Source organism: Leucopleurus acutus (assembly GCF_964270905.1).
Source record: "Leucopleurus acutus genome assembly, chromosome: 1".
NCBI classification, from domain to species: domain Eukaryota; kingdom Metazoa; phylum Chordata; class Mammalia; order Artiodactyla; family Delphinidae; genus Leucopleurus; species Leucopleurus acutus.
The window spans coordinates 27214241-27228932 of record NC_139142.1 but is presented as its reverse complement, the minus strand read 5'-3'; the positions used below and the strand labels follow the sequence as shown (position 1 = coordinate 27228932).

Genomic DNA, 14692 nt, shown 5'->3' with positions numbered 1-14692 from the left:
CCCGAATTCTCAATCCTTTTCCCGTTTTAGCATGGCGTGAAAAGCTGTTTCTAGCAATTTTTACTTGTTTTTTCTTCTTTCCCCTTCTCTCATCTCTCCTTTGCACGTACGACCATTTAATTCAATATATATTTTATTTGCTTATCGTCTATCTTCTCTCACTAGAATGTAAGCTATATGAAGGTATGGATTTTGTCTATTTTTGTTTGCTGCTGTATCCCCATGGCAAGAACAGTGCCTGGCTTATGTTAGGTACTCAGTTAATTAATAAATCCAAAGCCTTCCATCTAGAGATCTATAGTATTATTTCAGAGCTGGAAAAGACCAAGAAACTATATAGCTCTATTCTTAATTTACAGATGAAGACAACAAGACTCCCTTCATTGACTTTTTTGGTATCTTCCCAATACCACCGCAGCTTTCTTTTCTAATGGAATGAGAGTGGAACTCTAAGGGCATTGTGAGAATAGGTGTTATGGGACTCGTTAACCAACCTACAGTTTTTGCTTTGTCCTGTTTTCATTGAAACCTTGTATTTTAAAAAACTGGAATTTATGATAAACTTGTCAAACTCAATTAGCATTTGATATATACTTTTTTTTTTTTTTTTTTTTTTTTTTTTTGCTGTACGCGGGCCTCTCACTGCTGTGGCCTCTCCCGTTGCGGAGCACAGGCTCCGGACGCACAGGCTCAGCAGCCATGGCTCACGGGCCCAGCCGCCCTGCAGCATGTGGGATCCTCCTGGACCGGGGCACGAACCCGTGTCCCCTGCATCGGCAGGTGGACTCTCAATCACTGCGCTACCAGGGTAGCCCTGATATACTTTTTTTAATGGCTGACTAAACCAAATCAGGAGATATCTAAGTCTGATGAAGCAAAATGCTTATTGCTTGTATTAGTTTGCTAAGGCTGCCATATCAAAGTACCAAACTGGGTGGCTTAAACAACAGAAATTTATTTTGTCACAGTTCTGGAGGCTAGAAATCTGAGATCAAAGTGTTGAAATGATGATTTCTTCTAGGGCCTCTTTCCTTGGCTGGTAAAATTGCTGTCTTCTCCCTCTGTCTTCACATGTTCTTTCCTCTGTGCACACAGGGCTGTGTCCAAATTTCCTCTTCTTATAAGAACACTGGGGCATATTGGATTAGGGCCCACCCTAATGACCTCATTTAACCTTAATTACCTCTATAAAAGCCCGGCCTCCAAGTGTAGTGCCATACTGAGGTATCCAGAGTTAGGACTCAACATATGAATTTGGGGGGGGGATAATTTAGCCCATAATATCAATTTATGTGAATTCCTTACGCAGAGGACAGGGATGACAGCAGAAACTCCAGAAAATGAAAAACAATTGGTCCAAAATATCATTTGAACAGCTAACAAACTGAACTTGTGGTATTTGTTCTTATTAGGTACAATTTCCTGAAGAAAAGTTCATGGAAACTATTAAAAAGAAATGATTAAAAGTAACTGCTTTTTCTTTCAGACTTCTTTAAATTACCTCAAAATTCTCTTCCCAAAGATGTTTATTAAGTAAATACCTCTCATTTTGCCCAAAATGAAGTTTACCAAAAAGAAAATAAGTATCCTACACAGAAGGTTCTGTGTTTTTATTGATTAGAATTGTGTACAGTTGTAATCCTTCCATCATACACATAATATACAGTAACTATCAAATATCTGATACTAAAATAACTTACTTACAAATTCTAATATTGAACATAGAATAATTCTATCCCTATTAAAAATAAAAAAACAAAACCACTGAGTATCTTGGAAAATTTAAATTCAGACCGTTATTTCACAATTTGGAAATCTGAGTAATCCAACTTTAAGATGACTTTCTCATTGTTGAAGCTTGCTCTATCAATGTGCGATTTGGGACTTCCTCTTGTCTCAAGCCATTTCTGCATATGACGTACTTTGGAGGTGGGACCTTGCAATTGTCCTTGCACTGTGCCCTGGTCAGTGTTCTGGACCCAGCCTACTAATCCGAGCTTTTTACCCTCAGCCTAAGGGAAGGAAAAAGACAAGAGAGAGAAATCCAGTGAGATTGAACAAAACAAAATTAGACTACAATCTCTTGCCAGAATCTTGGCCTAGAATCAAGCCACTGAAACTAATTTGATATTGTCCAGAACAGTCAAAACAGAACTACAGCAAGGAGAATCTCATTGCTGATCTTAACATGCAGTGTTGACCACTTGACTCCATGTCCTTCTTCCACCCTATAAAACCAGGCACCAGAATTTTTCACTATGTCGTCAATTTGGTTAAGTACTAAAGATTTAAGACCAAATCAGATGTTTTCAAAATGATTCCCTAAGGATGACTGTTGTTAGGATACTGGAGTATATCTTGTTCATTTTCCGTCTCCTAATCAAGAATCTACTGGGTATATTAAATAGAAAAAGCATTAAGCTATTTGATCCTTCTTTTTTTCTTTAACCAAGACCACACCTAAACAAATCCAGATGATTAAGTGTCCAATATCTCTTTAAAGATCATTAGAGAGTATTTTACAATTTCCTGGGCGAGGCAATCCACTGTTCTCACTGTAAAGAAACTGTCTAACCCAAGGTCTTTATGTTGCACCCAAAGCCCACTTTCTCTCATCCTCGTAGAGAAGGAAAAAGCAGCTGGTGATCAGCCTCTAAACACCAAAGTTTCATGAGGCTACATTAACTATTGTTTTCACTTGACTTTCTTCTGTCTAAATAATCACAATGTCTTTAATGTTGCATAAGCTTATGAAAATCATCTAATCACTGTAGTTGCTCTTTTCTTAGACTTTCCAATGCTCTTTCCTTTAAATCACTAACTGTGGAATGACTGAAAATTGGGGAAAGGTAGCAATGTTTTAGAGGCAATTTTATTTTTGTAAAGTTTCCAATTAAGGATATTATAAAAGTTATTGACTGTTACATTCTATCTAAATAGAAGGGGTTAGATTACAAAAGAAAACGGGAGTTAACTTGATTGCATGTCCAAATGCCAGACTAGTGACCTAGTAAATATGGGAAATTGCTGGAGTTGGCCAAAGGAAATGTTATGCATAGCAAAACTATGTTTGATGAGGAACTGAAGTATTCATCAAATCAGTTACGTTCAAAGCAAAGACATGTTTGCATAATGAACAAGAGACTTTGGTCAAATAAATAACAGTTTAAAGGACACAGAGGAAATTAAGGAATGAAGAAAAATAAGAGATACCTACAGCATGATTGAGTGTTGTAGATTGTAGCATTAAAAAAGAATGCAGAGAATGGATTTGAATAAGACTCCACATCCAGCTGACTTTGTGTAACAACTGCACTCTTCTACTTCTTTTAACCTAGGGGAATGGGCTATCCCTAGTTCTTAGTTACCTTATATGGTAATTAGCTATAGGAATGATTGTGTTGAGTTTTGAGCAGGAGGTTATAACAGTACTGCTCAAAACTAATTTATTTAAATTTTAAATTGCAATATGATTTATCTGAACTCTGAGAGTGAACAAAACACTCCCAACTTTGACTGGTGTTGAGAATGGGGATTTCGTATGGGTTTTATTTGTGCACTCGCTTCTGTTCTTATTTTATATATATATATATATATACACACACATTTATATGTATATTTATTTATTTGGCTGCACCAGGTCTTGGTTGTGGCAGGTGGGCTCCTTAGTTGCAGCTCACCAGCTCCTTAGTTGTGGCATACGAACTCTTAGTTGTAGCATTAATGTGGGATCTAGTTTCCTGACCAGGGATCGAACCCAGGCCCCTTGTATTGGGAGCACGGAGTCTTATCCACTGTGCCATCAGGGAAGTCCCTGTTTTTATTTTTAAATGATAACATAATGTTGCTGAGTCATGTTCAGTTTTGAATATATATCTAAACAAGTAAGCAGTGTTTTCTCCTACGAAAATTCCAAAAAGCTAATTCTCCCTCATAATAATATTTCTGCTTGGATGGTCATCTGGAAACATTTTTTTGTTTTTTTTTGCGGTACGCGGGCCTCTCACTGTTGTGGCCTCTCCCGTTGCGGAGCACAGGCTCTGGATGCGCAGGCCCAGTGGCCATGGCTCACGGGCCCAGCCGCTCCGCGGCATGTGGGATCTTCCCGGACCGGGGCACGAACCCGTGTCCCCTGCATCGGCAGGCGGACTCTCAACCACTGTGCCACCAGAGAAGCCCCTGGAAACATTTTAACGAATATAATCACCAACTCTAGTCTCAATCTAAAAAGAAAGTACCCTCAAACCAATAACCTAGACTTCCACCTTAGGAAACTAGAAAGAGAAGAGCAAACTGAATTCAAAACAAGCACAAAAAAGGAAATAATAAGGATTAGAGCAGGAGTTAATAGATATAGAAAAAAGAAAAAAAGAAAGGAAGGAAGGAAGGAAAGCAGGAAGAAAGAAAAAATAAATGAAACCAAAAGTTGATTCTTTAAAAAGACCAACAAAGTTGTCAAACCTTAAGCTAGCCCGATCAATAAAAAAAAAAGAGAGAAGGCTCAAAGTACTAAAATCAGAAATGAAAGAGGGGACATTACCACCAACCTTACCAAAAAAAAAAAAAAAAAGGATAATAAGGGAATAATATGAACAGTTGTATTCTAACAAATTAGATACCTTAGATTAAAAGAGCAGATACCTAGAAAGACTCAAAAACTACAGAAACTGAATTAAGAAGAAATAGAAAATCTGAATAGACCTATAACAAGAGATTGAATTAGTAATTAAAAACTGCCCATGATATGTCAATGGACATTTAGGTTGGTTCCATGTCCTGGCTATTGCAAATAGTGCTGCAATGAACACTGTGGTGCACGTCTCTTATTGAATTATGGTTTTCTCAGGGTATATGCCCAGTAGTGGGATTGCTGGATCATATGGTAGTTCTATTTTTAGTTTTTTAAAGAACCTCCATACTGTTTTCCATAGATGTGGCACATATATACAATAGAATATTACTCAGCCATAAAAAGAAATGAAATTGAGTTATTTGTAGTGAGGTGGATGGACCTAGAGTCTGTCATACAGAGTGAAGTAAATCAGCATGAGAGAAACAAATACTGTATGCTAACGCATATAGATGGAATCTAAAAAAAAAATGGTACTGATGAACTTAGTTGCAGGGCAGGAATAAAGAGGTAGACATAGAGAATGAACTTGATGACATGGGGTGGGAGGGCAAAGCTGGGGTTAAGTGAGAGTAGCATCGACGTACATACACTACAGAATGTTAAATAGTTGGCTGGTGGGAAGCAGCAGCATAGCACAGGGAGATCAGCTCGGTGCTTTGCGATGACTTAGAGGGTTGGGATAGGGAGGATGGGAGGGAGGCTCAAGAGGGAGGGGATGTAGGGACGTGTGTATGGGTGTGGCTGATTCGCTTTGTTGTGCAAATGAAACTAACATGGTATTGTGAAGCAATTATACTCCAATAAAGATGTATTAAAGGGCTTCCCTAGTAGCGCAGTGGTTAAGAATCCGCCTGCCAATGCAGGGGACACAGGTTCGAGCCCTGGTCTGGGAAGATCCCACATGCTGCAGAGCCTGTGCGCCACAACTACTGAAGTCCACGTGCCACAACTACTGAGCCTGTGCTCTAGAGCCCATGAGCCACAACTACTGAGCCCACGTGCCACAACTACTGAAGCCCGCGCGCCTAGAGCCCATGCTCCGCAACAAGAAAAGCCACCGCAATGAGAAGCCTGCGCACCACAACAAAGAATAGCCCCTGCTCACAACTAGAGAAAGCCCGTGTGCAGCAACTAAGACCCAAAGCAGCCAAAAATAAATAAATAAATTTATATTTAAAAAAAATGGGCAAAGGATTTGGAGACATTTCTCCAAAGAAGAAATATCTTCTTCCATGTGCCAATAAGCACATGAAAAGATGTTCAACATCATTAATCATTAGAAGGCAAACAAAACCACAATGAGGGTACACACATACACCAGAATATTACACAGCCTTAAAAAGGAAGGAAATTTGAACAGATGCTACAACATGGATGACTCTTAAGGATGTTATGCTAGTGAAATAAGCAAGTCAGGAAAAAAACCAAATACTATATGATTCTACTTATATGAGTTACCTAGAGTAGTCAAATTCATAGACAGAAAGTAGAACTGTAACTGCCAGGGGCTAGGGAAGGGGAATCAGGAGTTATTGTTTAATGAGTACAGAGTTTCAGCTTTGCAAGATGAAAAGAGTTCTGTGGATGGATGATGGTGATGGTACCATAACAATATGAATGTACTTAAGGTCACTGAACTGTATACTCAAAAGGGTTAAAATGGCAAATTTTACATTATGTATATTTTACCACAATTAAAAAAAATGTGTTCTATAGTTTCCAAATATTTGGGAATTTCCCAGTTTTCTGTTATTGATGGCAGTTTAGTTTCATTATGGTCATAGGAGAACATGCTTTATATGACGTAAATCCTTTTAAATTCATTGATACCTCAAAACAAAACAACAAAAAACCACAATGAGATACCACTTCACACTCACCAGGATGGCTATAATAAAGAAGACAGACAATAACAACTGTTGACAATTGGGAGAAATTGGAATTCTCATGCATTGATAGTGGGACTGTAAAATGGTGCAGCTGCTTTGGAAAACTGCTTTGGCAGTTCCTCAAAAAGTTATACATGGAGTTATCATGTGACCCAGCAATCTACTCCTAGGTATATATACCCAAGGGAACTGAAAATAATGTTTACATAAAAACAGGTACATAAATGTTCACAGCATCATTATTTATAACAGATAAAAAGTAGAAACAACCTAAATGCCCATGAATTGATGATTGGATATATATAATGTGTTATATCCATACAGTGGAATATTTTTTTAAACAATTATTTTATTATTTATTTATTTGGCCACACTGCAAGGCTTGTGGGATCTTAGTTCCCCAACCAGGGAATGAACCCAGGCCCTGGCAGTGAATGTGCCGAGTCCTAACCACTGGACTGCCAGGGAATTCCCCATACAATGGAATATTACCCAGCCATAAAAAGAAATGAAGTACTGATATAAGCTACAACATGGATAAATCTTGAAAACATGTCAAGTGAAAGAAGCCAAACACAAAAGGCCACATATTGTATGACTCCATTTACATTAAATGTCCAGAACAGGCAAATCCACAGAGATAGAAATGAGGTTAGTGGTTGCCAGGGGCTGGGGGGATGAAGAGTGAGTGCTAATGGGTGTGGGGTTTCTTTTTGGGGTGATAAAATGTTCTGGAATTAGTGTACATCTTTATGAATACTAAAAAACCACTGTATTATACACTTAAAAAAAATAAATTTATTATTTATTTAATTGTTATTCTTTTTTGGCCACGTTGGGTCTTCGGTGCTGCGTGTGGGCTTTCTCTAGTTGCAGCGAGCAGGGGCTACTCTTCGTTGCGGTGGGCAGGCTTCTCATTTCAGTGGCTTCTCCTGTTGTGGAGCATGGGCTCTAGGCACACGGGCTTTGGTAGTTGTGGCTCGCAGGCTTTAGAGCACAGCCTCAGTAGTTGCAGCGCACGGGCTTAGTTGCTCTGCGGCATGGGGGATCTTCCCGGACCAGGGCTCGAACCTGTGTCCCCTGCATTGGCAGGCGATTCTTAACCACTGCACCACCAGGGAAGACCTGTATTATACACTTTAAAAGGGTGATTTTCAAAAAATATTTATTTATTTATTTTATTTATTTATTTAGTTTTGGCTACATTGGGTCTTAGTTGCCTTAAGCGGGATCTTCGTTGCAGTGCAGGGGCTCTTCGTTGCGGTGCGCGGGCTTCTCTCTAGTTGTGGCGTGAGGGCTCTAGAGCACATGGGCTCTGTAGTTGTGGTGCATGGGCTCAGTAGTTGCGGTGAGTGGGCTTAGTTGCCCCGCGGCATGTGGGATCTTAGTTCCCCGACCAGGGATTGAACCCATGTCTCCTGCATTGGAAGGTGGATTCTTAACCATTGGACCACCAGGGAAGTCCCAAAAGGGTGAATTTTATGGAATGTGAATTATATTCTAACTGTAAAAAAAAATCCCTTCAAGTATTATCACTCATTCTAGGAGTGATGGAGTTAAATTAAGAGGCTAGATGATATCAACACATAAAAAGACTGTAGCAAAACAAAATAATTGTTAAAATGAACATATATAATAAAATGATTAGAAGTAGTCAAGAATAAACTACAAGTCTAATTAAGGGGAAAAAAGGATGACATTTTCCTTTCAGTTTTCCAAATCAATATTTGTTTTTCTGCATTCTTTTATTCTCTCTTTAAATTGGGGGGTGGGAGGCGCAGTAGAGAAAGATGGAGTATACTGCCATCTGGTCCTTTTCGCTCAACAACTTTAATTAATCTTTGAGGCTGCCACCTCCATTTACTAAATCACAGGAACCTACCATACGTAATTAGTAGCAAAGCTAATTGGAACATAGCTCTTGCTATGACTTTCAGTAATTCTTTTTTTCCAATAGGCACTTCATATATGAGCATGAAACAGGAGGAAATAATTTGCAAGTAATTGGAAAAAGAGGTAGTGATATTTAACATTCATATTTCAAAGATTCACGTTTGAATTTTAAGTACCACAGTCCCCGGAATGTGACACTTGGCAAGTTCTGCAGTCTTAACTCAGTATCTTTGGGGTTGGAGATACATTGGGAAGGCAATAGCCTGATACCCCTCTATAGAAGACAGAAGGCAAACTGAGATTGCGTCTGTGTGTGTCCATTGAGGGAGGATTAGTGATATTAAGACAGAGGCTGTCAATAGTTTGTTCATCCCCTCAACTACTCCCTAATATCAAATAGGAATACCAGGCTCCATGTTCAATGTTACCATTACTTACCCTGGAATGGATAAAGTATTTTCATTAGAAAAGCTTCACCTGGAAAAGGTAATTGTTCTTTAAAAGCTAAAATGAGCGGAAAGGAATTACATAGGGGAATGGGAGAGGTTGAAAAAGGAAAGAGGTCTGAAGAAAATGCAGCTGCTGCAGAGGAAGCAATTAAATGTCACAAGGTCACTTAAATGCCATCTCTTTGATCAATGTTAACTTTCCTACAAGAATTGTGACTTGGTTTGATGATGCCACAACAGGGAGAACTGGGGAAGCCCTCTATTCCCCTTTGGAAAAGAGCAGCTCACCCATATGTGTCTAGGTACTCAAGTACCACTGTTAGAAAAGACCAATAATAACAGTAGACAAATTTTCCATTTGCATTGTGTTTTACCCACTGCAAAGCATTTTCATACCCATTGTTTTACAAACCACCTCTTTGCCATCCAGCTACCAAACAGAAAGGTTCTCCAATGCATATTTTTCAGGAACATGTCTCTTGTTCCCATGCTCATACCCTAGGTATGTCCCCAAAGCCTGTAAGCCACATACCTGAGTGTACTTGCGGAAAAACACACCTTGCACTTTCCCAAAAACTTCATAATCCACTGATATCAGCGTGTCCCCTTCTGCCATACTCACGCTCAGACCTGTCAGAGACCATGAAAGCAGAAAAGTAAAGGACTCATTATCCTAAACCCGGGCCCCCAATCCTGAGGCAGAAAGGGTCACACACACACCTCTCCATCGTTAACCACTGTGACCTCTCCCTTAAGTACTGACCTTAAGGTGCCAGTACTTCGGAGTAAGTAAGCGGTCACATGTAAGCGCGGGTGTGTGAAGTTAACAGGAAGACACCCGGGCAAGGGAGCCCACAGAGGCCTCTTTTGGGGCAATTACCTGCTTATCCAGTTACCTCCCTACACCCATCCCCGGTCCCGCTCCCTCTCCATCCTTCCCTCTTCCCACGCGAACCTGGCTTCCGCGCCCCCACCAGAATGCCCTATTAATATTTTAGGGCTAATCGAACTGATGAGCACGCTCCGGAGCCCTGCCCCAGGCTCACTCTCCTGGTCCTCCTCTCCGGTGGACTACCCGGGAGACCAGCAAGCCAACTGTTCCACCGGTTGCGTAACCGCCGCGCCCGGTAGCTTAGAACGCGGCTCCTCCTTCGCTGTCTCTCAGGCCCATCACCTCCGCCGGCCAATCACGCACGGCGCGCTCGGCCCAGAGCCCGCCCAGAGGGTGGGATTTCGGGACGCGAGGGTCTAGTAGCTCCAGAGCCTCGGATTGGCGGGGGGGCGGGATCTGTCCAGGGTCTCGGCTAGGATTCTGCACACCGAGCCCTCACCCCACCTCTGTCACTAAGCGCACGCCTTTTTTCATTTTCTAGCGGGGATAAAGACAAAGACGAAGAAACACTTGAGATAAATCCAATCATTCTGTAAATATTTACTGAGAGCCTCTGTGTGCCAGGCACATTTCTAGGTGGTTGACATACGTTAATGAACAAAAAGGATCCCTGGACCGGAGGAGATTAAATTCTGGAGGCAGATGATAAACACTAAACATCATAAACAAACAGACAAACAAATTAAATAGAAGACATACAACTTTTCTGCCCTTTTTCTCAGTTCTCCTCCAATTCTGAGTCATGCCTAAGTCTGGAATTTGTAGCAGCGGAGATAAGTGTATAGGAGGTCCCAATGGAGGTTATTTCTCCCTCTGTGATTCTGGAAGCGGCCCACCAGAGTCTACCTTACTAAGAAAACTACAAACAATGCTTATCTGAAGCAATCAATCCATCAATCACAAGCACAAGCAAAATAACCCATAATCACAACTGAATCAGTCAATCTAAGCCAAGTGACCAAGTTGCATGAATTTCTTTTGGGAGAAGGGAATTGTCAAGGGGAGTTGTGGGTGATGATTGTTAAAAATAGGGTCCCCTTGGGCTTCCCTGGTGGCGCAGTGGTTGAGGGTCCGCCTGCCGATGCAGGGGACACGGGTTCGTGCCCTGGTCCGGGAAGATCCCACATGCCGCGGAGCGGCTGGGCCCCTGAGTCATGGCCGCTGATTCTGCGCGTCCGGAGCCTGTGCTCCGCAACGGGAGAGGCCACAACAGTGAGAGGCCCGCGTACCGCAACAACAACAACAAAAATAGGGTCACCTTATAGATAACTAATGAGAACATACTGTATAGCACAGGGAACTCTACTTAATGCACTGTGGGGACCTAAATGGGAAGGAAATCCAAAAAAGAGGGGACATATGTATATGTATAGCTGATTCATTTTTCTGTACAGTAGAAACTAACACAACACTGTAAAGCAACTATACTCCAATAAAAATTAATTTAAAAAAAAAGTAGGGTCACCTTGAAGGCATTTGAATACAGATACCCTTAAGATTAAGAATGTGTATGAAGGAAAACTGTGGTGTTTATTGTTGCTCTTTGGAGTGCTTGTGTACCTTACATCCCTTCATAACATAAGATTCCATTTGTGAAGATGCCAGGTTGGCAGACTTGGCAAGGTGAGATGGATTTGCAATGGAAGCCATGGAGGTTCATTATTCCATTAGCTCCCCACTACAAAGTGAGGATCCAGATCCTGGAGAATCATACAACCTCAGTGCTGGCGTTGGGGTGGGAGTGGGGTGGGAAGCTGAACTGAATTGTTACGCTTGGTAATATTTGAAAATAAAGCGGAACAGAGTAACTGGCTTATATTATTTAAAATTTATTTTTTAAAAACTAGTTTCTCTGTAGAATTAACCTATTGAGTATCTACACTGCAGGATATACAAAGATGGATGGTATACAATCTTTGCCCTCAAAGAGTTTTTTATTTAGTGTAAGGGACAAATATGCGTGCAAATGATGACAATACAATGCACAACATGCTAATTCAATTCCACAAGCATCCACTGAGAGCTCATCATGAGCCAGCCCTGTGCTAGAACAAGGACAGAAAATATTATGAGAACACAAAGGAGCAAAGAGATTCATTCTGGCTGGGAAGAGTGGGAAAGCATTCTTGGAGGAACCAGCATATTACCCAAGGTTACACAACCACAAACAGTAAGTGATGGAGCTGGGATTTAGTTCCAAGCAGTCTGAGTACAGAACCTACTCCCATGAATGCTATGCTCCACCACCTCCCAGTACGTGGAGCTTGGAGTAAGGACACTGAGGTAAGAAAGTGCAAGTAGTCAGGTGTGGCTGGACCAGGGTTTCTCAACCCTGGCTGCACATTAGGACCTTGGGGAAAGCTTTGTAAAATCCTGATACCCGGGCCTCACTCCCAGAAATTGCTTTCTAGGTAGTCCTAAAGCACAGCCAAGGTTCAGATGCCCTGGACTAGCCTCTGGGGAGGCAAGACTGGAAAGGTAGGCTGGACCTAATCTGGGAAGCTGAAGTTCCATGCTAAGTTACACATTTCAACTTTATCCTATAGGTAAAGAAGCAGCCACTGGGTAGGAGAATTATGGGGTCAGAAGTATTCAGGATAATTATTCTGGCAGCAGCCAGAAGGATAGGTTTGGGGAGCAGATGAATAGCAGTTAGGAGAGTGGTGTCATCCCAGTGAGAAGTGAGGGAGAAACTCACCTAGGGTTGTAGAAACGTAAAGGAGGGGACATATATAAGAGACATCGCAGGGTAACTTCAACAGAACCTGCTGACCAGTTAGAGAGAGGGGGTGACAAAGTGGGAGGAGTAGAAGATGACTGATGCTTTCAGCATGAGAGGAAACACTGGAGAAGTAGATTGGGGAATGCGGAGGTGATCACAACTTCGTTTTCTGTCATATTGAGTTTGTGGTTCCTGAGGAACATTCACGTGCAAGTGCTACATGGGAATTTGGAAATTTGAGTCCGTAATTAAGGGGAGAGAACTAAGCTAGATATCATTTAAACATAGGTGAGACCTGAAATTTCAGCATTTGGCTGAAATCATTAAGGAAGAGAATGTCTGAAACTACATTTATATGAGAAATACGAGGGCCTTGGAGAACACCTACATTTGGGGGGAAGGTGAGGAAAAGACATAAATGCAAGGACATGAAAGAAGAAACCAAGAAGGCACACAGGAGCAAGTGAGAAGAGTTCCAACGGAGAGAAAAATCAATGTCAAATGAGTAGGCTGAAGAAATAGCAGCTTTTGTCTTTAGGGTCATTGGAAGGTCACTGGTAGCCTAGCAGTTAAATAAAGCGGACAGAGGGGAACCAGACCACAATGGACTGGACAATGAGGGGGAGTTGAGGAAGTGGGGGCAGTAAATGTAAAGTTTTCTATTAAGAAGTGGAGAAGAGGAGAAAGGAATGGGACCCTAAGGTGAAAGCTGTGGCCAAGGGAAATGAGGCTTTTTGTGCAGGGCCAAGTTAAGCATATTCTAAAACCACAGAAGCGTGTGTGGATAGATACAACTTGAAGTTAACAAGATGCAGGGGTAAAGTGAGTCAATTCCTGGAGGGTACTGAAAGGGACTGAGTCAAGAGAACTCAAGGAAAGACAAAGATTCTTCTTCCTCATAAACAAGAGGGAAAGAAGTCAAGATGGAGGGAGGCACCCTGGGAAATTCTGCCAGGCTGGAGGGGAGCTTCTGAAGTTGATGACAGGCAAGCCCCATGCTGAGATAACTAGGACCTTGAGAAGAGTGGGAAATGTCTGAAAATGCATACATAGAGAAGGCAGTGGAGAGTCAACTAGGAAAGAAAACAAGGCATAAAAGGATTGCCTTGGAGCACCACCAAGGCATTTCTTTATAACATGTAAAAGCTGTATTATGACATGTTGAAGTATTAACACCGACCACTGCTGTCTATATTATTTTTCATGTGCATGAATCTTTTAAGTAGTTACAGGGGAAAAAGTAAGCTGCCAGTTCCAAACAGCTTACACAAATGAACTGAAGTATGAAGACAAATAAACTCTCTTCTGATGTTAGCAAGTTATGGAGTATCTTTAGTGTTGAAACCAGGTTATACTGAGCATTTTCGATCTGGTAGTTAACTTTATTATCATTACACTTGTCTGAGTCACTCCTGGGCCCTAAGAAGAGAGGGCCAGAGTTACCACGTGAGAGTAAAACATTATATCAAAATAATTAGATTGGCTACAAAAATTTCCCCCCTTCTGCGTAGCAAAACCTAGCCGAGTTGCTAAAATTTGACGCAAGCTCCAAACTATTTGCGAGGAAAAGCATGGAGAGATAGTATACAGCCGTACCTGGGGCCCGTACAAGGCAGCCGAACGTGCTAAGAAAGGCTATCAGCAGGCCCACTCCCGCTAAGGGGGCAGACACCGGAATCCTGCGGCAGAATGACTTGAGGGCACATCTAGGCGCTCCGTCTTTTGCCAGAGAAGGGCACACCCCAGGATCTGAGACCATCGCTCTGAGAAAAATCCAAGCTCTTTGATGGAGCCCCAGAAAAGCCTCTCCCACCCCATTCCCCCGTCCCCTAAGGGCAGAGCTGGAAGGAGCTGCAGAGTTGGCGGGACACCGGGTCCGGCGACACTCTGGTCGACCGCGCCCGCGCCCGGGGCGGCGCCCGGTGGTGTGCGGACTGCGCTTGCGCACGCCTCACCCACCCACCCACCGCGGAATTCGCCGCGAGGTGGGGCTGGGCGCCCACGCTCTCCCGTCTCCAGGCAACGGGAAAAACAGAGGCCAGCTGAGAGCGCCTGCGCGGCCGTCGGTGGAGGGAGGGTTCGTGGTCGGGAAAACTAAGTCCTGGGGTTTCCCCTGAGCAACAGCTGTCCCCGAGAGCCTCAGGTACGCGGAAGGGCGGGGAGACATGGGGTCAGCACCTTGACCTCCCAAGGGCCCGACAGATTGTAGAGCGA

The 14692-nt window shown here is 42.3% G+C and overlaps 1 protein-coding gene across 2 annotated transcripts; it reads right to left on the bottom strand.

The window, feature by feature from the left end:
• Window positions 1-1551: 1551 nt before the first annotated feature.
• ACYP1 (acylphosphatase 1) lies at window positions 1552-14269 on the bottom strand. Of its 2 annotated transcripts, none has more exons than XM_082838805.1 (3): window positions 14075-14269; window positions 9397-9494; window positions 1552-2012 (listed from the first exon to the last, which is right to left on the bottom strand). In XM_082838805.1, exons 1-3 carry the CDS (start codon window positions 14235-14237, stop codon window positions 1797-1799), a joined length of 477 nt encoding a protein of 158 aa, XP_082694931.1. In that variant the 5' UTR covers window positions 14238-14269; the 3' UTR covers window positions 1552-1796. The 2 variants fall into 2 exon arrangements, with proteins under 2 accessions (XP_082694931.1, XP_082694932.1); XM_082838806.1 differs by lacking the exon at window positions 14075-14269 and adding an exon at window positions 9820-9924.
• Between the last annotated feature and the right edge of the window lie 423 nt (window positions 14270-14692).

Bases quoted from the DNA above. Each gene is read 5' to 3' on its own strand.
- ACYP1 (XM_082838805.1), bottom strand. From the start codon at position 14,237: ATGGTCTCAGATCCTGGGGTGTGCCCTTCTCTGGCAAAAGACGGAGCG. The intron at 9,495-14,074 runs GTACGGCTGTAT...GGTCTCTGACAG, and splicing joins CTGCCTTGTACGGGCCCCAG to GTCTGAGCGTGAGTATGGCA. The intron at 2,013-9,396 runs GTATGTGGCTTA...TCCTTCCCTTAG, and splicing joins TTTTCCGCAAGTACACTCAG to GCTGAGGGTAAAAAGCTCGG.